The sequence below is a fragment of the Argiope bruennichi genome, chromosome 1 (assembly GCF_947563725.1).
Source record: "Argiope bruennichi chromosome 1, qqArgBrue1.1, whole genome shotgun sequence".
NCBI classification, from domain to species: Eukaryota; Metazoa; Arthropoda; class Arachnida; order Araneae; family Araneidae; genus Argiope; species Argiope bruennichi.
In genome coordinates, this window is record NC_079151.1 from 38,873,436 (window position 1) to 38,899,987 (window position 26,552).

General features: G+C 31.1%; 1 protein-coding gene across 3 annotated transcripts in view; it reads right to left on the minus strand.

The window, feature by feature from the left end:
* The window catches only part of LOC129965706 (ligand-gated ion channel 4-like), a 113,987-nt gene that overhangs the window by 15,672 nt on the left and 71,763 nt on the right, over nucleotides 1–26,552 (minus strand). For all 3 annotated transcript variants that reach the window (XM_056079829.1, XM_056079820.1, XM_056079838.1), the window contains one exon: nucleotides 2,099–2,247. In XM_056079829.1, the coding sequence (XP_055935804.1) occupies nucleotides 2,099–2,247 (149 nt within the window). The remainder of the gene's footprint in view (nucleotides 1–2,098; nucleotides 2,248–26,552) is intronic.

The window sequence follows — 26,552 nt, forward strand, 5'->3', positions numbered from 1 at the left end:
GAATAAAATTAATTTTGTGAAATTTATTAAAAACGGGAGAATAAAATTGCACGGAAATGAAATTTTTGTCAATGATAAGCTAATTTTTTAAAAACTTAAGTCAATATGTGAGATGCTAATTTTTTTAAATTTAATGTAAGGTACACTACTTAAGTGTCGTGCCTTAAGTTAAAGTGATGTAAAAATAGTTTGTGATATAATATATTCGAAAAATAACACTAGGAATCGTCAAAATATTGCTCAATTTTTAATTAATTAAAATTTTAAGATGACAGAAAATTTCAAGATAACAATTTTTAAATTTTTATTAATTTAATACATTTAAAATTTCAATAGAAAACAAAAAAATGTGACCAAAAATAAAAGAGAAATCCTAAACAATCAAAGTAAAGTAGTCCAAAGCTCATTTGCTTATCTACTGAGTATCTATAATTTTTTTGTTTTACGAAACAATAAATTCGTTTGAATCTAATTTCCACAAATGACATTTAAGATAATTTTGAAAGGTTTGTTAAAATAAGAGAAAAAAGTGTATTGCAACGAAATTAGTTACATTAAAAAGATGATGTAAAAAAAAATCGTAATATGAATATTTCCGAAGATGTTGTTGAAAAATTATCAGTTTTTTTTGCCATTTAATTAAGAATGAATTAAATTTGAAAGTCAAAAATAGCACAGTCGACATAGTAAAATATCCAGAATGTCATGTACAAATTTCAGGTTGTTATCAATCACAATTTTGGAAACTTTTAACCAACAGATATATGTATTTTTTTTGTTTTTACTTTAATAGATGAATTTTATCTTATGAATGAATAATTTATGCGCAACTCTAGATATTTTTGTACCTTTTCGTGTTTCATTTCAAGAAATTTTAAAAACCCACTAAATTTTTTAATGTAGAAACCGCATAAAATTATTGCAAAAGACTATCTGCGTAGTACACTGAGTATGAAGATATACACTGAAACAAGACTATCCTAATAATCAACACAAATTTCTAGAATGATAACGGTGGAAGCAATTCATCATTGTCAACAAGTGCCAAGGAAATCATTTGCCAGAAAAAACTTGCTAGATAAGCAAAAGAAAAAGGTATCTAATTAATCTTTTTATTGATTTTTATATTCTTTATTCATTTGCTGCGCATGTAATTTTCTGGATTTTGTTTGAGCTTTATCATCGTTCACAATTCTTTATCTACGAGGCTTATTCGCGGTTTTTGAATTAGACGGCGTTAAATTATAATTTTTGCTGTTTTTGTTTTATGTTTGTAGTTGGATACTTTGTCTTTTTTTTAGACAGCTGGAAATGTAGAATAATTACAAAATAATTATCGAGTTTGATTCATTGTATTTTAAAAAGTATTACAACTATGAAAATAAATAATTTCTACATAAACATAAATATTTATTGCATTATAGAAATCTACAGTTATAATCCAAACTTGATGAAATTTCTCACAAATGATCTTTAAGACAAATTACTATTGACTTCTCAAAGTCTAAAAGTTAATTAAAAAATTAAGCAAGGCTTTGTGTTTCTCAACTATATTTTCCGAAAATGTTATCAGAAAAAAATATTTTTATACTATTTAAAACAATAAAAATTACCTTTTTAATGATACTAATTTTATTTTTGAAGAATTTTCTCTAATTTTAATAAAAGTTTATATTTAATTTACTTCAGTATCTGTAACAATGTTTTTATTGTCTTGATGAAATTCATACTAATTTCAGTGTTCCGTTAAGCTATTCAATCTTGTAATTTTGCCAGCCTTAACCACTTGCGATGGCAAGAAATAAGAGGGCAAGAATTCATATGTGGAAGTGCGAAAGCAATTCAATATAACTCGCAGCGATCCAATAACTTACAGAAGTCGAAAGAGTTATATCTTCTAAATTAATTTATTTTCGATCTAAGATGTATTCCGGCAAGCAATCCAGCAAACAAAAACACTTTTTCATTTCATAATAATCCACTTGAAAATAGAGTTTAAAATAATAAGATTCATTGTATTATATATTCTTTGGATATTTTTACTCTATTTACCTTTGATTTTTAATTAAATTAACCAACAAAAGATAAAAAGACATACCACATCAATAATTTGCGTCAGGGCAAGTCCAAAAGTCACATTCACAGGTTCGGAGGTGTGTCGAGCAGGTCGGACGCTCTTGTCGTAATTTGAAAGGAGATACTTCGTGAGACGATATTCATTTTCATCCCGTGCTGTGGCCATTATGACTGAAATGACAAGGAATTTTATTTTTAAATTTTAAGTGAAAAGAATATTAATAAGTATAATATCATTATAAATCAGAAATTCATTCAAAAATTTATCTTTGACCTTTTTTAACACTTTTAATATTTCTCTTTAAATTCTCATAAAATTAATTTATTTATAGTTGAAAAATCAATGATTCATATTTGTGTTGTTTTTGTTTCTGATGGCACTTGTCATAGACAAACCCCGCTGACTAAATTAGAGAATTTAAACCGAAATTTTTATGTCTCTTGTTTTTTCAGTAGCGCCATCTAGGGCCAAGAGTACGATTTAGCTACTTACGCGTCACAACCCTTTTTACGGGGAGGGCTTCATTCATGCATTTCATTCATTCAACCACAGATCGTAATTTAGACCTGAACCAGAGAACGATCACCTCTGATCCAGTACGACATGGAGGACTTTGTGACCACGACAGATTTATACGTGCGCCAGCCACCACCGCACACAGAGAATCTTCGACTGGCGGGTTCAAACGCACAACCCAAGCGATGCGAATCCAACGCCCTACCAACCAGGCTATCCCGTTCTATGATTCATATTTGTGACAATTTAAAAAAAACTACTTAAAAAACGATGTACTTTAAGCATGTACAAAAAATATATAACTAACATAAATACAATTTAATTACAAAAGCATACAACTAACATAAAAATAATTTAAATCAAGTCCGCATCCGTTGATAATAGTTGTCAACAATCAGAACATAATGCGCATGCGTGAATTTTCAACGCGTTATGGTAACGCAAATGCGTGAATTTTTCTACTTCAGTTGGGGTAACGCTATGCAGATTAGAAATTTTTAATTTCCTTTATTCTGTTTTATTTTAATTCAAAAGTACTACAGAATGAATCTGAAAGATCGATTAATTAACAATGTTTAATTTTAAATGCATCAAACATTAAGAAAATAAACAGAATCGATTGAAATAATCGGCCGCAAAAATCTTAAGCCTAGTCTCATTAGTGTGGGAAAAAAAAAAAAACTGAAGCCTTTCGCATTTGGCGGTGGGGAAAAGGAAAAGATTTTTTAATTAATAATTAAAATTCGAAAAAAGGAACCCCAGGTGCACATTATCGACCTCCAAGGTATACATGTACCAAATTTGGTAGGTCAAACGGTCTGGTCTGTAGAGCGCCAATACACACACACACATTGAGCTTTATATAATTATAGATTATCATCAATATATATAATAATTGTATCATTAACATTATACTGATATTCATTGACTATGCCCTCAGAAACATGACTCAAAATATTAAGAATGCTGAAACGAAATAGAAACTGTTCTGGTCTTAATTCAGTCAATCCAGAGTCCTCCGCGCCAATACCGATCGTCAGTATAGCAACTGGTCAGTATTGGCCAGCTGTAGAGGGAAAGATTGGACCTACTTTAATTCCCATTATTCTATGTCATTTGAAATGGGCATTACAGGCTCATCTCAAAAAATAGTACGGAAATGCAAAAAGAGTATGTACGTGGGTTATAGAAGTGCGTTGCTCTTTCGTAGAAAACTTCAATAAGCGAGTTGTCACCGAAAAAACCGAAGAAAACGGGAGAAAGAAATTACTGGAAGTGAGCAGATTTGCATAGTTTGGATAGCTCGCGAATAACCGGCATAAATGAATGAGCTAAAAAATGTGATGACATGAGGGCTCATGAATGAGCTGAAGAATGTAATCTAAATTTATCGACATAAATGGAAGAGTTAAACAATGAAACGTAATGAAGGGATCGCCAATGATCAGCATAAATGCATGAACTAAAAAATGAAAAGGCATGGAATGGAATGATCATAAGTGACAAACATAAACCGATGAATAGACTATGGAATCGCCAGGAGTGATCATAAATGCCCGGCTGTAAGCTGTATAAGGAGCCCATCAAGCAAAAAAAGTACGTGACAGTTGTTACTTCACGGATGGATTATGACTAATCATTTAGAATCTCACTAAGGATTATTTTCCCCCGCTCCAGAAAGGTCAAAAGAATGGGTACTACATATCATAACTTTTTTTTTACTTGCTCGTATACGTAGTATAGAGAAAATATAGCAATCGTTAAAATATTCGAATTCGAGATTTTGACAAATCTCTACTTTTAGATCTGTTACAGCTTCACGCCGACAGATGGCGTATTTGTCGAGTAGAAAGGTTTTGTTAATTCTTTTTTGTATCTGAACGCAGTGTGTGTAAGAACGATTCTGTGATCTAGACGTGGCACCAATTGTGAGAGGTGTCCTAATCTGTAACAGTCTACCTGAAGAGGCACAAAAAATGTGTCCGAAAATAAAATGGTGTTCACCAGAAAGAAATGAGTATTATTTGAAGAGAATTACAAGATCTCCCTGAATTCGAAAAACACATTTTTGGAAAATGTCTGTATGCGATAACGATAACTCAAAAATGTTTTGATCTAGGCGGATGAAATTTGTTATATGGTTTTTACAACAAATTTGCAGATATCCTGTCAAATTTTGCATAAAATCTGCTCAGAGGAAGTCCATTTGTCGGGTATTTCGAATGGAATTTAACACGATAATTATAAAACGAAGAGAGCTAGATAGAAAAAATTGGAAGAGAGCTAGATAGATAAATAGATAAAAAAATAAAATTGGTTCTCACATTTAACATCTATAGGGCAGACATTTGTCGAATTTTGAGCCAAATCCTATGACTGGTTGACTGTCGGTTTTTAATTTCAGAAACATGTAAACGCGATAATTCAAAAACGAAGTGACTTAAATATAATCAATTTGGTATGGGGTTTTGTGACTACAAGTGCATTTTTGTGTCAAATTTTTGTTTCAATCGATTGAGAAAAATGTGTCCGAATAATAAATTAAGTTTTCGCATACTATTAACGCATGCCAGATTTAGGTTTAGCTTTAGTTATATTAACGTCCCATTTGAAGCAACACTTGGGCTATTTTGGGATGGACCTCGTAATTTTGAACCGCGGTCAGATGACGAGGACGACACTTGAGCTTGCACCCCCCTCTCCACACCACACTAGCGGGAGGACGTTTGGCCCTGATGGATTTAACGTGCAACAGACCCCCTTACACGATGGTTCTTCGGTGGAATCGGGTCTCGAACCTGAAACCCTCCGGTTCCGAAGCCGAGACCTTACCACCAGGCCACCGCGGCCTTTAACGCATGCCAGAGATTAGTTGCAAAATAATTCGTGAAGGATGATACGATAGATTCAATAAAAATGCAAAATTCAATCCAAAAGTTAATATTTACGAAATGGCGAATATGCATCATCGGAGTACAGGCTACGAAGTATCGCTTCTTTCTCGAAAATAAAAGCAATGGAGATCTTTTATATTTTAATCTTGAATTCACCAAACAGGTTCTTCTTACTACTAAAGAAGCAAACAATTTTAAGTTATTAATTTCATTGATTGTTTAATAGAAAGTCCCATATAACATTTACCATCGGTTATAATCGACTCAGGCACAAGCCTTTGTTGCCGGGGAAACTTCAATGTACAATATGACAGTACTCGATATCGGTTCATCACATTTTAATCGAATATCCAGTTTTTATTATCTACACTTTCACTTTAATTTTTCCTGTGTAATTTGAGAAACATCCTTTATGAAATTTCCCTTCTAGTGAAATTGATGTCCCAAAAATTGTTCGCATACTCAAAGTGTTGCCCCCTCCAGTTCCAGCATAAAAATGTGGACTAAAGGCAAACCTATAAATACCTCGAGTGCTCCGATTTTTATTTTCACGTGAGTATTGAACATGAGAGTTTGTAAAGAAAACCGAAAACTACAATTTCATTTATTTTTTTATATGTTGGAGTTAATGCGCTCACATGCAAGTGAAAATGCAGATCAACATGCGAATAACCTTTTGACGGATTTAATTCAAAATTGGCTAATTTTAAACAATTTTAGCAATTAAATGTAAATTTCATCTAAGTAGCTTTTACGTTTTGGAGTTATATTGTTCACTTGATTCACAAACAGTATGGAATTCGTTCAAAATTTAATAGAAATCTGCAAATATTGTGTACAAATTAGATGCCAAAATTCATCCTTCTTTTAAAGTCTATTCAAATTTTATACAGATTACACTATTTGATTAGTCATGCCATATGATAGAATTTTTAAAGACTTTTCTAACTTAAGACCATAACCCACTCTTATATTTGAAGAATCATAATTAATTAAAAATGGATTTAGGGGGAATAAAATCCATCAAATCAAAGTACTGAGTTTTGAAGAAAATCTCAATCTTGGATAAAAAGTAATGGGACGAGAAAAAGTAGAAAACTTGAAGCCTGCTACACATTCGAATATCTTGTACTATGTTCACAACAAAAGGCCACACAATGTGCTTTTTCATCATCTTCAGCATTTATTTATGGTGTAAATTCAATTTATTCTCACCTTTAAACAAAATTCTTTTTATCAGCACCTTTTAAAATTTAATAGCTGTAACTTTAACTGTCTTAGATTGATCTTTCTACCGCCTAATACCACGAGCTTCAATTAAACTGCTGACCCGGTAATTCATTAGTTTTCTTATTCTTTTTACGTAAAATTTGTTTGCGTGCTTTCAACTCGGTTTTTTTTTTTTTTTAATTCTGTATTCATCGGCGAACATGCGTGCTGCATATCATTAAAACTGGCCATAATTGGATAAATTGAATTACCATCTGCCTTAAAATTAATCCTTTATGTATTGTTTTTATTTAAAAAAAATTCACGCCCCAGAAAAAAACTCAATTGCAGAGTTCATTACAATATGAATATTAAGTTTACAAAAAATATTAAAATGTGCTACGAATTTAGAACTTGTTTACTCTGAACTTTAAAAAAACATTAAAAAATATAAATGTATTATTCAGTCTGAATAATACGTGAGTAAATATATAAAGATATTAAATTAAATTTTGATTTCATAATGATGCCATTCCTTTCCTAACAATTGAACTTTGTTTTATGAATGCAATTATTATAAGACCTATTGAGTGGTAATAAGTATCGAAGGTACTGTGTTTATACCACTTACAGATAGTAAAAAATAAAAAAAAATTATTTAATAAAAATATTTAAGAAATATTAAACTTCCATTAAAGGAATACATAATATGTAAATAACATTAGCACTTTTTTCCCCTTATATGATATTCTCCATTAATAAACAGTTGAACAAAATCGATTCAAATTAATAATCAAAGAAATCAGGACGAGTTTCCTCAAACAATATATTCTTTAATAAAAAGATGTTTGCCTTTTCCTCTCCCTGGTATAAAACTGTAGACATTGAATAGGGCCTTTCATAGCATTTATAAATAATAGTTCCAAAATATCGATCTTTGGTATGAATATAACGTTTTCACTGAATCTAGAGTGTGATCTTGATTTTTTGAGTGTGACCAATTTTTTTCGACGATTCATAGCAGACATATAGTTAATACACAAGCATTCGAAATTTGAATTTATACTTTGAAAGCTTTTTTTCCGATCGGCTGATACCAAAATCGACAAAAAACTACAGTTGTAAACAAAGATCACATACAAAATTTCATTTATTTAAGTTATTTCTATTTCGAGTTAATGCATTTACATTTATGCGAAAGTCCGGCTGATAAACGATCATATTTTGACGGATTTAGTTCAATTTTGGCAAGAATCTACATTTTATATGCTAACCCTGTGTACCGAATTCCATCTGTCTAGTTTTTACTATTTTGTATTTATCATATTCAGTTGTACCCGAACAGGCAAACATAAAGACTCAGTCTAAATTAATCTCTTTTGAAATTTTATAACAATCAAAAAATTTTGTCGTAAATTTATACTTCAAATTTTAGCTGTCTAGTTCAAAGCATTTTTGAATTATCCTGTTCAGACAGACAGACATAATTCCAAAACTGTGGTTTTCGGACTCGGAGAATCGGAGAGATCTCTAGTTTGATTATTAGAGTATTTTCTCTTTGTTTCTTAGTATATGAGAACTTAAAAACATGAAACATTTCTTCATTCAACAAAAATGTATTCTTTAAACAAGAATTCACAGATAAAGATGTGTCATTGATCTACAAAATTTTATTTAGGTTATAAACGCTTCATTATTCGATAAAATATTATTCTGTATTTTATTTTGTAAATGGCAGAAAATGATAGCAATAAATGATTAAATTATTCGTTAGCGAGAAAAAAGAATACATCTCATTACAGAATATAAACTTCATTAACACCTTATACTGAAATAATGTGTCAGACTCATGCAATGAATGACAGAATGTTTGGTAATTGAATCTGTGTTTAAGAATCAATTTAACAGACAAAAATCACTAGGAAACGGTTAACTATCTTAAATGCCCTTTCTGTTTTCAAATGAATAAAAATTTAATAAACTAGCCGCCTTCGGTAACTAACAATTTTCCCAACAGTTTACAGCATTTATTTAGTCATTTAAACCAACTTTGTAAGAAAGAAAGTTTCATTTTAAATTATATTTGTATAATAAACATAGGAGTAAAAGATAAATATTCTGACTGTCTAGGTTTGCAAAATGAGATATTAATTGACAAAATCATTAGTTGCTGTTTTATTTTGCGATATCTATCGGAAGTAAAAGATAGCGAGGGACAAGCGGTCACTAATGACGCAATTAAGGCTAATAATTTTCAGATGAAACAAAAATTAGTGAAATCGGTACAGTGATTTGTCTAGAGAATTATATTCCCCCCCCCATATTGAATGCACAATGAAATTGATCTTTCCAAGATTTCTCTTGAAAACTGTTGAAGATTTCTGTTCAGATAGGGGGAAACAGGTTACCATTGATCATATAGTTAGGGCCCGAATAATGATCTAGTTCTAGAGTATATAGAATCTAACAATCAAATGAAAAATTAAAAAACGTTTTCAGCGTTCTTCAGAGGATTTGTAGTCTCTAGGCGACAATGAATAAATATAAATATCCTATTAATCTATGAAATTTCTTTAGATCATAGATACATCACTATTTTGTAGAACATTTTTTTTTGTCTCGAAATAAAAATTGATGAAATCGGACCAATGGTTAAACAGAGAGACTGAGCTTTTCTTTTCCTAATTATACAGAGGTTCAAAATAAAAAATTGCAGTCAATTAGCAATCTAAACAAATTCGCATTTCAAGAGGTTATATCATGTGTACAAAACTTCCAGTCATAAACTTTCTGTTTAATGTGGCGTGGAAATTAGAGAATGGAGTATTGCTCATATGTAACCCTGATTCAAATTTCTGGGGTCGATCCAAAAATAGCTTCTGGGGCTGTTTCGAAATAAGATACTAATTGATAAAATTTAACAATAATTTTTCATATTTAGATTTATTTCGGTGATCTTATAACACCATTAAAATACGAATCTTTTGAATATAAAGAAATAAAATTTTAAAATTATACATAAAAGTTAAAATAACCCAAGTTAATAATGGATACATCGTCCCTCTGGCAAGCTTCAACTGTAAAATTTAGTTTCCGATGGTGAAAGTGACTGGTATGAACTTATGAAACATCTTGTGTATTACACGTGACAATAAAAAGAGTTCTTTTCGAGTATTGAAAAAAAAGAATAAGGAAAGGAAAGGAAAGCAATAAGGAATTTTCCTTTCTTCCTTCTGTATTGGCAGGTTGAAAACATAAAAGTCAGCGCTTTTCAGGCTGGAACTGTCAGCACGAAGATGACATTTCTATTTCTGCTACTCTGACTTCACTTCAATAGAGATATAAAAATAGAGCAGCAGGTCAGAGAAATTCCCTTTTTTTTATAAAAAAAGAAAGAACATTCTTGGTAAAAACGGATTAAAATAGAAATAGATTTCGATTTACTGAATAATTTGAAATTTTCAATGGATACTATCGATTTTCCTATTGATAAATTTTTGTATTAGATTTTGCTTATCATTTTAATGCGATGGTATTTATCGATTTAGTTTGATTTAGTTATATTTACGTCCCATAAATATAACTTAGAAAATAGGAATAACACTAAAGATATTTTGAGAGGGATTCTGTATTCATAATTTTAAGTTGAGTAATTTACTATATTTACATCCCGTTTTGAAACATCGTTGAGACTATTTCGGGTGGATTTCATAATTTGGAATCCCAGTCGGATGACGAGGATAGCACCCGAGATGGCATCTCTCTCTAAACTTCTTCATTATTCCAAGTTGGCGACATTTGGCACCGAAGTGTTTAATACGGACAAGTCATAGGACATTTCTATAGGAGAAATTCCTGTACAAATTGACCAGAACAAATGAAAGACAATTAAAATAACACGGTTTTATTATCTGACAAATGGAGGAAAATCAGATGATCTAAACGATTTACCGGAAGTTAAATATAAATACTCTCCGTCACAAATCAATTGACCACCAGAGGCCATTAGTTATGCAATATAATCACCATGCATACTGGTACTGTCATTTACCATACTTCATTCTCCTATTCAAAGATATTACTCGAGATTGCCATTTAATTTGAAATGTATCTCACATACATTGATCTGTTATATCACGAATCGGAAAAAGCAAGAAAGATTAAAAGTAGGAAATGAAAAATTAAAAAAATAATAGAGGCAGTTAGATATTAACAAACGTTTGTTTCACAGCGAGTTGAAGCACATTTAACGGTCGACTGACAGATATTTCATTCTGAGAACTAATGCATTTAGGCACTCAGTTTTAATTCAAAAGCGAGCAATTTTCACAGCTAGATTAAAGCAAAGAAAAAGCACATAATCTGCAAATCTAACTTAAAGCAAATTGTCCAGAAAACATCCGATGTCACATTCAGGAGTGAAAGATTGCTCCGATGAACAAGAAGCAAAAAAATAAGAATTCGATTGCCTCCTTCGGCACTTGTCGGCCTGTCCCGAAGCTTTAAATTCCCCGAAAAGAAAATACCGATTGTACTTCTAAGAGTTCGAAAAGAAATTCGAAAGTTAAAAGATTCCGAGAAATTCATGTCAGAATGATGTTGTTACAAGTTTCCGGAAAACAAGTGCTTCAAGGCCAAACGACGAAATAATGGGAACATATCATTTACCATTATCTAGGATTTCGAAGAACATATGTTTCTGCGAAAGGGGGTCGTCTATATATTGCTGTCGACCCATTTCCCTCTTTCAGTCTTTAAGCATTCTTGGGCGAAACTAAAGAATAAATCAAATAACTGAAGAATAGAATGAAGGATATGATCATTCAAGCATAGTTTCAAATATTTCGAGAACAGTTTATCTTAGCAGATAAGCTAGAAACGTTCTTGGAACGTAGCTGTAAACCCTCAGGAAACCAATTTTCCTCCCCTTTAACTTATTTCCTGTCAGAGCTCCATTTAAGTTAGAACTCATTGACACTAAATGGTCTTTACCGTGAACTTTATACTCTGAAGAGCTAAGAGAGTCAATTTTAAGAACTTCATTGTGTCAGCCTTTCTATTACTACAGTACAGTGGATTTTATTATCTCCGATTTCTGAGAAATATTCTACTGAAGGGGGGTTGTCTTAATATTATCCTTAGTGAGATTTCCCCCCAAAAACATCTATATGCATTCGACCAGTTCAGGGTTGACAAAGTTCTATGTCCATCAGTTATTATAGTGTGTATTTTCTGTAGGAGGTTCAAGGTCACATTTTCTACCGCGTCACTTGTACCAGACAAACAATAACGAGGTAGAAAATGTGACCTTGAACCGCCTACAGAAAATACACAGACTGTAATTACATGATAGTTGGAATTTGCAGAACCTCTATTCGGATCTGTAGAAACCAACAGGAGTTGTTTCCCCGAAACTTACTCTCTATTAAATGCATTTATGTATTAATAACTGCATGCTGTTGACAAACAATAGTTATGAAAGAGTGTATTAACGTGCTATCTTTAGCAATTAATCGTTGGGACGTGATTAATACACAAGCACCTTAAAAGTGAATTGGAATTTTGAATATATTTTTTCCAACCGATCAATACTAAAATTTAGCAAGAAACTACAAATGTCGTCACCAGATCGCATACCAAATTTCCTTTATTTAAGTTCCTGCGTTTACATGCATGCAAAAACACTGATCTACAGATGGACAACAATTGAAATTTTTCGTTCAAAATTGGTAAGAACTTGCATCTTAGATTGCTAAAATTGCTTATTACACTTCATTTATCTGCCTCTTTATGATTTATAGTTATCATGTTTACAAATATTCTTACAGATGGATGGACAGATTTCCTGTGAATGGATTTCGTTCAAAATTAAATAAATATCTACAAATTCAATAAATATCTACAAGCTCAAAGTATTTTTAAATTATCAGTGTTCATAGACAGTTATAATTCCCAAATTTTATTTTGCAGACTCAGGAAGATCTGAAGAGGGGAGATTCGTCAAATTCTAGTATTCGAATTTTTTTTAATGACTAAAACACTTTCTCTTTATCTCTTAAAACACCTGTATATATGGTTAAGCAGTTAAATAGGTTTGATATTTCCACAAAATAGGAACTTAATATATAACTTATGTTATAATTATCGTTGAAAAAATAATAAACGGAGAAAAATATTACTACAAAAGAACTGATGCCAGCATAATGCCAGTTTTTTAAATTTCAAAATTGGTGTGAAAATATTTTTTGTTCGTTTATTTATTAGAATTATGCGCAGGAAGAAGCATAATTTTATAACTTCCATTTCATTCCGTATAAAAAGTCGTAGAAATTTTTTAATATCTCGTTAATCCTTCCGACATGGAACATGTTTGTCAAATTTAGTTCAAATCTGTCAAGAAATGTGGAATTCCACAAAGTTAGAGCAAAAAACGGACTTCCAATTTTATATATATTTGTGTATATGATACCTTCTGAATTCATGAAAACATTCCAGATCCACCAGATCCATAGATGAATTAATTTCGATTAGTGATTTAAGCCGAGAGTGCAGTAGCTTCTGAGGGTAAAGACCCCTGAGCATCCGAGGGCAGAAGTCTAATTTCTAGCTCATATGAAGATGAAATTCACACATTCGCTTGCACAACCCCTTTTTACAGGGTGGGGGGCACATTCATACACCTCACAGATAGATGAAGAACAACCATGCCCGAACCGGTATTCGAACCGGGACGCCCAGATCACGGAGAAGATGTGCTACCCTTATGCAAGGACGCCGGCCTCTAGAGTCTTATTTTACTGACGAGGAATTTCTGAACCTCACTTTATGTTCACTATATTCATGTATCTTATATCAAACTTTTTTTTTTTGGTTATGAAAGGAATAAAAATGAAATATACTCACCCTCTTTATTTTCTCATATACGAAGTATTCAAGGAAAAATTAGCGTAATTGTCAAAAATTTTGAGTCCTTAACGAAAGTCAACGTTTCAAGCCACCATGAATCCGAAAACACATTTTTGGTCTTATATGTCTATTTGTGAATAAGATAATTTAAAACTGTTTTGAAATAGACAAATGAAATTTGGTATATGGCCTTTAATACAATTTGTAGATACAAGGTAAATTTTGAACAACATTCATTCAGAGGAAGTATGTCTATCCGATTATCCGAAGTTAACACAATTACGACAAACCAAATAGATCTAGATTGATAAAATTTGGTACACTGATTTAGTATCTAAAATGAAAGTATGTGTCAATTTGGAACCAAATTCGTCAGTGTTGTCAATAAACATTCATTAACTAATTGCTTTAAATATACGAAGTTTGGCATGTGATTGTATGACTATAATTATAGACATGCATCAAATTTTGATTCCACTCGATCTTAAAAAAAGTCATCCAAAATGCGCATTTGGTTTTCTGATACTTGCGTATTAACCACATCCCATCGATTAATCGCCCAAAACCGCTCCCTAATAGAGTCTTTCAGAACTATTGTTCGCCAATGACGTGTAGTTGATAATACTTAAGTACATTTATTAGTAAAAATACGGGAAAGTTTCAGGGAGACCATTTCCACTTGTTAGATAAATTGATTTATTCAGACTTTTCTTCAAAAATCCATATTTAAATACGATTAAAGAATTTCATAGTGGAAACAAAATCTTGTAACAACCGATATATTTAACGAGTATAAGCTGATTAAAATAAAAAGTTTTATTTTCTCCAGAAAGCTAAAAAATCTTTCTAACTATTTAATTATTCATATTTTAACTAACTTTATAATTATTTACATATTTCTGGATAATAATAAATCTAACACGATTTAACTATATATTGAAATATCACGGTTAACTTCGTGAGAAAAAATGATACTTATTACTAGATATCAGACAAAAATCATCTAGCCCCCTCCCTCCCTTTTTTCTTTCTTTCAAAAGCAAACGTACATAAAAGACAGAAAAGGATAAAAATAGAAACAAGGCAGGAGGAAAAAAAAAATAAAAAAACGTTAAGAATCATTTATCACTTTTCTTTCTGCATTGAAATGCGAAAAAGCAAACATAGCTCTGTTATTCTACTTATATGGATTCTGGTACGAAAAAAAAAGTCATATGCTTGAATAAAATAACATAAATGCTTCTTCAGAAAAAAAGGAAAGTTCTTGCAATTCCTAAAGAGCTCAGAAAAATGACAGTAACTGCAAAATCGATACCTGTTAGATCGTCTGATGCTTAATAATGGAACAAACTTTCTGAGACGCCAGTTCGTCTCCTCCCCAGCAAACCTACATAATCGTCGACCTTCAAAGGAAATCAACTACAGGCACTCTACAAGACGAGTTGATGCACATTTGGAGAAGTTGTCCTTTGTGTCAGTAGCATAAATTCCTATTCATGGACCCCTCCCCCTTCCTCTTTGCTCAATAACACATCGCGGTTGATACAAGAATTTTACGGTCGGTTTCGCAGTTGAGAGTTTGCTTTGTGCCATGTCAACAAAAGACGGGAATTATGTTGCAGGGATGTTTTATATGGATAGGGAAATTTGGGAAATAAACGCTTATGATGATAAGGTTTGGAATTGAGGAAATTCAGGAAGATAAATTTGTAGTTGATATGAATATACAATTATTATGAATTGTGTCTGAAAATGGACGCTGAATAATGTATGAAATGGAAAGTGGACGATTGCCTGTTGATAGATGAATGAATAATTCTTCAAATGACATTTTAAAGTTTATATCCTATATCATTCCAATATCAATGGTTACTACTCTTAGCAATAAAAATCGTAAAATTTTTAGCAATATTTTTATTATAGTTGCATATTTGGAAGTTTCCATTACTCCATGATTTTTTTTAATAAAAATCATCAAAAACCTTAAGATTATTCATTCGTTTCTTTTTCTTAGGCAACAAGTAGATTTTTTGAATAAAATTCATCAAATCATTAATCTTCAGTCAAAATTCACGTTTGCATACGATTAATCTGAGATTTGATTCTACTGATTTTATTTGTTAAATTTTTAAATTTGGAAAGATATTTTAAAAATTTTATTTGTAATAATAATTGGTAATTTTACATGTTCTTATAAGCTTAAAAATTTCGGTCACTATAATTGATATTAGAAATAATCTCCAATGAACCAACTTGGTTTCAAAGGCAGATGGCATGTAGAGATAAAAGCATATTCGATTTCTAGAAATATATTTACATTTAAAAAAAATTTTAATATTGAGTGAATTTTATCAACAAAGATCGAATGTTTCGTTAACCCTTTCTAGGGCCGTGGAAGTATGCTTCCCACCAAATTTATCAATCTTTGTATGAAATTATGTAGTTTGGCATAAGTTCTGAAACATGTTCAACACATGTTCAGCATCGGAAATGTTGATTCTTATCCTAGTTGAATAAAATCTACCAAAGTTTTGACCGTCGATTGGTCTACAAATTCACATGTTTGAAGATCAATATTTTGAAACTATTGTTTGAATGCCATGCAAAACATTGGCAACCTTATACAATGTTCACAAATTAATATGGGGCGGAGAGGATAACATCTTAAGACATATGCAAAAATGTTTTGGTTAGACTACTCCCACTGTTTTTGCAAGGTTATATTATATGCAAGGTTATGCCTGAGCGGCCGCAACTTTAAAAGCTTTGACCAGAATTGACCAGAACATTTTTTTCATTGATTGGAATATGTGATCCTTGGGTATAATGTTCATGTTGAAGAGACTGACGTTGTGAGCATCGAAATAAATGAATTAATTAAAGTTTTTATGCTGCCCTGAATTTTCTTCTTTGTTACTCTGCAATCTTTGGGTGATTCCGATTCCGTTCAATAAAGCACAGAATGTCTCCCTTTTATTGCAATTTTCAACTTAGTTGCGATTTTATATCCAGAAAATTTTACTTTGTTTTTGTTCAACCAGATTTCATTTTATCGGTTACTTTAAGAATTAATTTTTGTGACAGAATTTATTTTCTAAACTGTTATTGATTTCCTTACCAAAATACAGTACATTTCTGAATATTTGGCCTAATATGGCGAAAATGCAGGTCTGATTAAAAAATAGCCCGATAGACCGGAGTTCTACGAACTCCTTTCTTTGCTATTAGTATTAGAAAACACAAGTTTTTACACCAAAATAGAATATTATAATATATAATCTCACTTCTTATTGAGTACTACCCCCCCTCCCTTTATCAAAAGCCACATAGAATGTGAACGCTGTCAGGAGCATAGTGAATCATAGAAGTAGTTGCCGGTAACGTGTCTAGTTAAAATTAAAGGCTCTGTACTGGTAGTTTATATATGTTTATATACTTCGCTGCACGTTTCAAGAATTTATTAGAGAAAAAAAACAAGTTAAAGAATATAAACTGATCACATTTTAACAAATTCTGTATGTTTAACTTAAATACAGGAAACATAAACTTAAACATTAATATAAATAGTAGGCCTAATTCTTCGGAAAATTGACTCAAACTGATTTTATTTTTAACTGTTAAATGATTACGCAGAAATGAAAAGGTAAGGCTGAGATAAGAGTCAAAACTAGTAGTTTTTGTTTTTGAAGAAATCCTTAAATGACTTCTGTTACAACTGAAGAAACAATCAAAAACGTTCAGAATGCTGCTCTTTTCCTGTCACAACTTGTATTTTGCACAAGACACGAAGAAGAATCGTAGAAGACCCACTTTCATTGCCTTGGCAATGTTGACAATGCAATGTATGGCCTTCCTCATTTAATTATGATAAAAGAAAACTAGATCGGATAGAACGGAAGCCGGATAACCGCGAATCGGATACTAGGAATTCTACTATGGATGGAATTCCGTAAAAAACTCCATCATTTATGAGTAATTTTACTCTAAAGAAGCTGTAAATCAAACATTTTCATAGAGTTTATCTTTAGAGTTGAATTGGGAATCGAGCAGGAGTGGTCTTTTTGAAGTTTCCTTGAATTCTCTCCAATAAAGATCTAATAACCCTAACTCAGCATAAAATTGTGATTTTGGATAAGACTGCAAATTTCTTGCATAGAATTTTTGAACGTTAGTCCGGAATATAGACGATTTGAGTGAATCTAGCATTTTTACTGAATCTACTTATGTGGATACTAATTTGGATGCCTTTTTTTTTCAGATCGACCGACGCCAAATTTTGATACAAAATTACAGTTATAGTCATAAGATAGCATACCGAATTTCTTTGATTTAAACCATCGCGTTTATGAGTTAATAGCATTTACATGCGCATGGCAATACAGACTAACAGACAGTCAATCATCAGACGGATTTGGTTCAAAATTTGATAGGTGTCTATATATTTTAGATGTTAAATCTGTGTTCAAAATTTTATCTTCCTACTTCTTTGTGTTTTGTAGGTATCAAATTCACTTATACTCGAACAGCCAGCGATACAGACTTCCTGTAAATGGATTTCATATAAATGAATTCCATAAACCAAATTTCTTCCAGTATCGTTCATGAGTTACAGCGTTGACGGACAGACAAGATAAATATAATGTTAAAAATGTGTTTTTCGAACTCGGGTGGCGTGGCACGTGGAGATCCGTCAAAATGTCGTGTCCGAATTTTTGGATCCGACAAAATGTCGAGTGAATTTTAGAGAACTTTATTTCTACTTCGTATACAAGAAAGTAAAACATGAGTTCATGGGAACAGTACAGAAAAAAAATTATTGCAACAATTTTTAGCCTTTTGGCAAAATTTGTAGTTGTTGCATTCTGGCAATGAGCTTTTTCCAAATCTTTAAAATTATTAGATCCTTATTTTGTTTCTTCTATCAGGAAAAGTAATCACAGAATTTTAAATTTTAATTGTTAATCTTTCTTTTTACACATTTTTTTCAGCACCTCTATAAAATTTCATTGATTACGGCTGGCACAATATGTCTCAATAATGATACCATTGACTTTATTTCTAAACGCATAAAATCAGCCAACATTGGTCTATTGGCTTAAGGTATGGCGTAGATGCGAAATAAAAATCTATCTCAATAAATTCTTTTCGCCAAGCTCTTCATCAATACCATTTTAGCAATGAAGTGACAGTTATGGATTTGTAGATCCTTGAAGAATTTTATAATTCCTCCAACTTGACACAAATGTGACCTAATGTACCAAGAAAATCCACCAATTAAAAACAACTATCCCTATATATCGGAACTAGATCAGAATTCATTCTTAGGGCCTGCCTAAATATTCCTGGTAGTCTTGATTAACAGGAGATAGGACACTTTCTCTTTATCATGAATTTGAACGCATGAAAACAGAAAAAGAAAAATTATAATTTCTCTTAGTCAAACTGGACTTAGTGTGTACCACAAGTTGAGTCTCTTCGATTTATCAAAAGCGGGCATTCACACATTGTTTAATATCTCGGTTCGCAAAGCATTAATTTCTGAAAAAGAAAACCAAAGCATTAATTCTTAAATTAGTATATCCGTTACCTGAATTAAATTAGTGAATTAATCACCAATAAGATGACATTTGCGCCATTTCTTCTACAATTACATCGTCCATTTTCTAACACCTATCACGTTAAAGACGTCACGTACTTCCTTCAAATCGTCTACTGGTGACGGACGTGAGAGAACCTAACCTTTTACCGTCCGCTCCTTGAAAAAGTTCAGGAAACCGATTTCTGGGACCCTATGGGAAATCTAGAGAATTTAGTTGTTCCTTTCAGGGAAAAAATAAGAGTTTAAACTGAAAATAATCAATACCCTTAACCAAGGAAATAAATATTTCGATCTAGAGTTGGTGATCTAAATCTTTTAAGTGAATGGTTGCTTTTCGCGGAAGCAACAAACCTTGTTTTGCATTATGTTACACTTTCCGAGAATGGGGCAACTACGACAAGAATGATGATGGATTTATGATATTGCCCTCAAGGTAAAATTTCTAAAAGAAGACGTAAAATCGATGCAGTCTTCCCAAGGCAGAATTTTGATGCATGCATTTTGGTGCGCATTTGACGGCATTGAAATGATTATTTATGTTTGTTCATGGGCGGCTAGTTTGCATAAAGATGACTGAAGCGAGGACTTGGAGCCTAAAGGATGATGCGGGGATTTGGTGCCAGCCAGGTATTTCATTTAGGGAATTTAAATCAATATTCTGGATTTTGTTCTAGAAATCTGTTCAAATGCAAAACGGTAGATTACAGAAGGAAGATAAAGTAGTATGATTTTTAAATCTTAGATGATAGGGAATAAATAAATTCATCTTTTGGGAATTACCTTCTATACCAAAAATTTGTCAATGCATTATAATATGAAAAATCACGTTGATGTGTTTCAAATTGCATAGATACCTCAATATTCTGAAATGTTTTAGTAACACGATTGTATCAATAAGACAAAAAAAATGCCTAATAACAACCGGTTGTTTGAATTTTCATGAGATTATTAGAAGGACCCGATGTTTATAATATTTATTTTATAAATGTAACAAATTATGTTCCCACTCTTTAAAGAGTCATTCATTATTTTATTTGTAATTTTCCACATAAGATGTTATGAATAAATTAAATAGAAAGTCCGATAATGTTGCCATTTTAAGTTATTTTTTTAGCAAATTTTCAAATATTTTTCGAATAAAATTTATGAATTACTCCTGTCTACGTAATTAAGTATAACACTGCGTTAATTATATTATGTTCTTTCCTTTATAAGTTCCATGGAGATGACAGGATCATGCATACATGTTCATAGGGATCATGCATTCATGTTTTTATGTGTATTCTTAAATAAAGTTCTTATGAAAAAAAAAAGATAAGATACGAATTAAAAAAAATGCAGAAAATCGAAAATCTGAATTTCCAACTTTCAATTGACAGTCATGTCTTCTTATTTTATATTTGACAAAGTTTATAAGAAAACAGAATTTGTTTAAATTTAGTCATTTATTGAAGAATTAGGACTTTAACATTTCTCCTACAAGCAAACTATAAGAAAATTGAAGGGATCCCTATCTGCAATGAGTAATTGGTTGAAAAATCACGAGACCTGCTGCGAGACTTTTAAATAGAGAAATGATTATATTTTTACGTTTACGTTAAAAGTTATTAAATATAGAAAAAAATGCTCGATACAAACTTTTTAAAAAATTGGTTTGAATTCAAAACATTGAAGATGTGCATTTTTAAAAGTAATCCTCTAACCTTCCCCACCCCCCTTAAAATAATTGGAATTATTAAACCAAATAAGAAATTACTTATCTTTGTGATAAAAATCTTTGAAACAAATAATTCAGGGGACACTGCCTCTTCCTCCAAATGAGTAATATAAAAAAAAATAATGTAATTAATTAAACATTCAAGTAAATATTGAATGAATAATTAAATAAATTCACTGATACGGTATTATTCCAAAACCATCAAAGCTATCTGAAAATTCCTTTTTTTTTTCATGGAGACTGACTATGCATGGAAAAAATATTATGTATTCGTAAAAATATCTTTTATGCAGAATTTATTTTGAATAATTTCTTCCCTATACTACTTTTAAATTTCAAATTTTGATAGATGTACTATTTAAGAAGCCTTAGACACTTCTGTCCAATGTGCTATCCTTTCTTCCTAATTTCCTGTAATCCCAATGGAGATATGAACTTGAACTTTTTATTTTCTGAATATAAACATGTTTATAAAAAATATAAGGAGCGAGAATAGAATGATTCTGCTTTGGAATTAAGTGTATACTAATGAATATGTTTTATAATTAACGTATTATCTATAATATTATATATATATATATATATATTAGCTGAATAATATATCAATCAGTCAATAAAAAACACAGTATTGAAATAATAAATTATTTTTTCAATCCAAATAAAGCTATGGTACATTTCTATAACAGTTGAATACATTGTTATAAATTTCTTATAAAATTAATAAAAATTTGTTAAAATACATTATGCAGCAATTTGACATTACAGAAAAGATATTTTAAATTTTGATAGGGTAAAAAATCCAGTTTGTCATAATATTTTTGATTGTTACGGTAGGATAATTTTCACTAAAGTTTAAAATAATTTAAAAATGCCAATTAATCTTTTTAAAAGAAACATTCTAGATGCATATTTTTTTGTTAAGCATATATGTGCCAAATCTGGTTGTTCTTGTTGTAATGGCATGTTCTATACAGCCACAACACCCAAATATTCTCTTTCATTAGTAGCAGAGATAGAAATTTAGCGTGACATATTTTAAGCCCAACAGCACATTAGCTGGATAAATACATATTAACAATATTATATATATTATATTATATATATATATATCCAATAAGTTGACTTGATATAAATCCTGATAAACTGAATATCTACGGAGATTTTATTAATATAATGTTGATCGGCCTTCGACCCAGAAGTTTTCTCAATGTCACCGGCATAAAGCAACATGACAGCCGAGTTATGTCGTGATATGTCATTAACGTTTGGTCATGAAAATAACTCTTAAATCAATCAACAATGTGTTAATAGATTCTGTAGAAAAAATAAAGCAAAATTAATCCGGATTTTATCAACGAAAAATAAGCAGACACTTTCTTAATTCATTAGCTTTAAACCCATGAAAGAAAAATATGTGATTAAATATTTGTATAAAGCATGAAGATGATTTGAATTTCATTGATATAATGAGAAATATTCTTGCAAATAATAAAAAACATTGTGGTGGCGGGAAACTTTTCTTGTGATGGTCGGAACGACGACACTTTCGTTTCCTCACAAATTCTTTTTCGTTGGGGCCCCACTTTGGGCGCCAATGTGGTGGTATGTAGATTATTATGATCCATGCAGGAAGCAATAGGACGAATGTTTTTAGGAACATTTATTTTAATAATCACATTCACACACTAAACAAGCACAAACACAAAGACAAGACATTCACGAGCGCGGCTTCACAGCTCAGCATCACATCTCATTCTAATTACAATCGCAATGCACTATGTGATGGCCTAATCAGGCATCGCCATCTAGTATCCAAAAGAGAAGATAAGAGTAATGCAACTGCTACAACATACAGTTTTGAAAATTTATTTAACTATTTCTAGGGCCATGGAAAGGGCCTCCGTTTACATCAAATTCATCAAATTATGTAGGATGGCATAAGTTCTCATAATTTTTTAATAAGGCAAAATCTAAGATGCTGCAGTTTATTATCTCCCACAAAATGCGTCTTGATTTGTTAATTAGTTATCAAGTAATAAAATTTAATTTATCTTATAAGCTAAATGAATTTCTTTTCTTAAGCCAATGAGTAATCCTAAAAATATTTTAATACAGATATTTTAATTTTTGATTAGAAAAATGACATTTTAAAGGGTTAAATTAGAAAAAAATCAATGACAACTGAATTAATATAATCGGAAAAAAAGTGTTACATTTTAAAATGGAATAAAAATGATTTCTGTGCGATAAAAAAATAAAATTATTTTGCTTAGTTTTCAAATTAATTAAAATTTGAGAAAAAAAATATACCTAATTTGGCACAATCCCTCCCTGTAAAGTATATTTGTGCCAAATTTGGTAACTCTAGGTTAAATTTTCCTTGTGGTTTGACAAAAATAGAAACCCTCAAAATAAATGTATAGAAAATATATATAGAAATTATACATATTTTACAAACATGCATTCCTTTTTAAATCTAATGTACCACTAAATCGATTATCACTTACTAGAGCTATCGATATTCGTTTAAACGGGAGCAAAGGCATTCTTAAATTCTAATACCTATCTAAAACGAGCCACTTAATCTTGCGCAAGCAACTCTTTTTTTGGCGTTGTTGGCTTTTCCTTCCCTTAAAAAAATCTCAGAGGTTGCTAAGAAAACTTCGTTCCGCCATTTTTTCCCTTCACCACAAAATAAACCTTACAATTTCTCAGAAGAAAAAGATGTAATAACTACCTCCAGGTAAAAATCGATGGCGTAGTCTTATCCTCATACCTTGCTGTCATGTATGGAGGAAAACTTATCATTTACGGATTCTTCTTTTATTTTTTATTTTTCCATACGGGAATCTGATCGCCTGGAAAAAGTCTGGAAAGACTGGAATGTCTTCATATTCTATATATATATATATTCTTTTTTTTATTTCTTGGTTGTTTTCTTCTTTGTTTATCTCCGCCAGAGAGCCAACCTTTTGTGTCAACGAAAGTCGGAAATATAAGGCCACCGTTACGAGTCTGCTCGTTTAAGCATGAGGTTGCGGCCGCTTTTTTTTCCTGGTCTAAATCTTCTTTCTTTCTCCGGTGTAAATTATAGGCCAGAAATGAGGACATTACGTAAATGGTTTATTCTGGAGGTGCACGAAAACTGGATTTGGTTTTTAGAAGGCGCATTCGTAGCCGAAAGGGCAGTCTCGTTTTTGGCCAAGAATTATTTTGTTTAGAGGAATCTGGATGTTAAAATTAAGATTAAAGAAAATTCAAACAGCTCATGATAAATTTAACACATACATTTTTTTAATAATCACAAGAAAAAATAAATGCTGTATTTAATTTTTTTACCACTCGAATGTCAACCAGCGCCTTAGCAGATTAAAGTAGGGTATGAATGGAGAATGTGAAGCGAAAGACGAGGTAACAGGTTTTATCCTCTGGATAAAATTATCTCCTAATTAGATCTCCTAATTAGTATAATATAACTAGTTTTAACAAAGAATTTTCTATATCAGTTGGATTGACTTCTAGAATTTGATGTTAATTTTACCTCTTTACATCACCAGAAACATATACAGACAATTATAATCACTTTTATTAATTTTTTTGAATAAAAGAGAAATATTGTGATCTACAAAATTTGCAGCTTGAGATTTTAACAATCTTCTCCAAGTTTCTGATCACAGAAAAACACATTTTTGGAGCTATCTCTACCTAACTGTGAACGCAATAACTCAAAAAACTTTGAACCCAAAGTTGAAATTTAGAGTATATGGTTATATTCCAAATTCGCAGATTTTTATCGAATTTTTTATAAAATCCCTTCAGTGGAATTATGTCTGTCCAACAATCCGAATACAAATTATGATAATTTCAAAACGGAGACATCCAGACAGATAAAATTTGGTATATAGATTTAATATATGAAATATAGATATGTATTAAATTTAGAACTAATTTCCTCAAGGCATTAACCGTCTGCTAGTAAGCGCTTAAAAAGCGCAAAGATTTAAATTTATGAAATATAAAATTTTGTTGGTGATCTTGGGGCTGCAATTGTAGCTTAAGGTTGCACTTTGTTTTCAAGCCAATCGGAAAAATCCATCCAAAATACAATTTCGTTTTTCTGGTACTTGCGCATTAACCGCATCTCATAGATTAATCATTCTAATAGGCACTCTTTTAACTAATATTTGCAAATAATGTTAAGTTATAATATATATTTATTAGAAAATTTCGTGGAGATCACCTCCGCTGGTTATTAATTGAAAATTATGTATTTTACCATCATGCATTTTTCTTTCAATATAATATATCACTAAATCGATTACCATTAACTAGATCCCCATGTTTTCATGGTGCGTGAAATAGGGTGAGATGAAAGATAGAAGATTCGGGTTAATTTTAATTCGCAATACAGTAGATCATGATTATGATTGGAAATAAGAGGAGAAACAAAGGTTGATAAAAGGTTAAAAATAAATAAGATTACTGTTAAAATAATACAATACGATTCAAAATGGGTGAAAAACCCAAAAGAAAATGCAACTGTCAGGACGAAAGCCAAAGCCCACCAAAGAACTTTGCAAATGTCTTGATCTTACTTTTCGACCAATTATCATGTGCTAGTCTGAGTATTTTCTGTAAATGGTCCAAGGTGACATTTTCTACCTCGTTATTGGTTGTCTGGTACCAGTAATGCGGTAGAAAATGTGACCTTGAACCGCCTACAGAAAATACATAGACTATAAGTACTCGAATATACGTACGCGAATAAACATAACATTTGGACGACGAGCAATACTCATCGTTCAAAAAGATAGTCTCGGTTTTCTGAAGTAAACAAGTTTTTTTTTTAAAACGAAGGGAAATGTTTTTGCATCATTCTGTTAAATTGACAATTCTAAATTTCATACAGTATTAAGTATAGATGGAATGCCAAGTAATATAATATATATCTTGGCATATAAGTAATATATAATCTAGAATTGGCATATGGCCAAGTAATATAATATATATCTTGGCATATAAGTAATATATAATCTAGAATTGGCATATGGCCAAGTAATATATAATCTAGAATGCCAAGAATAATACGTCAATCGATTAATCATATTTGAAAGTGGTATTTAGTATTTAAGTCTTATTAAAATATTTAATCGCATATTTGAAAGAAGTATTTAGTACTAAATTTTTTTATTAAAGTATTTAGTCGCACAAATTTTATCACTTTGAAGAAATATGAATATTGTTAGAATATCGCTAAATAGGCGATCGCGATAAGCGTTTAGTAACAAAACATATTTAGGCTTTTCAAATAATGCCTCTTTGGTATTTTAAACCAACATAGACAAATATAATTCACGCAATATTAAGTCAGTTAGAAAACTGGGAACGAATTTTGCAATTTTTGATATTTTTTTCGATTTTAAATAATCTCATGAGAATAATTCATAAAAATAATTTATGTGAGTGCATAACCATGTTCTGGAGGGCTCATTAAGCAATGATTTTTCTAAATTAATTTCTAAATTAACCAATCTTGATATTTAAAAAAAAGGTTCGTAATTACCCTGATATGTTCCCAATTACTCCAGAAGTGAAAGGGCAATTGGAAGCATATAGGTTATTTCTTCAACGTTT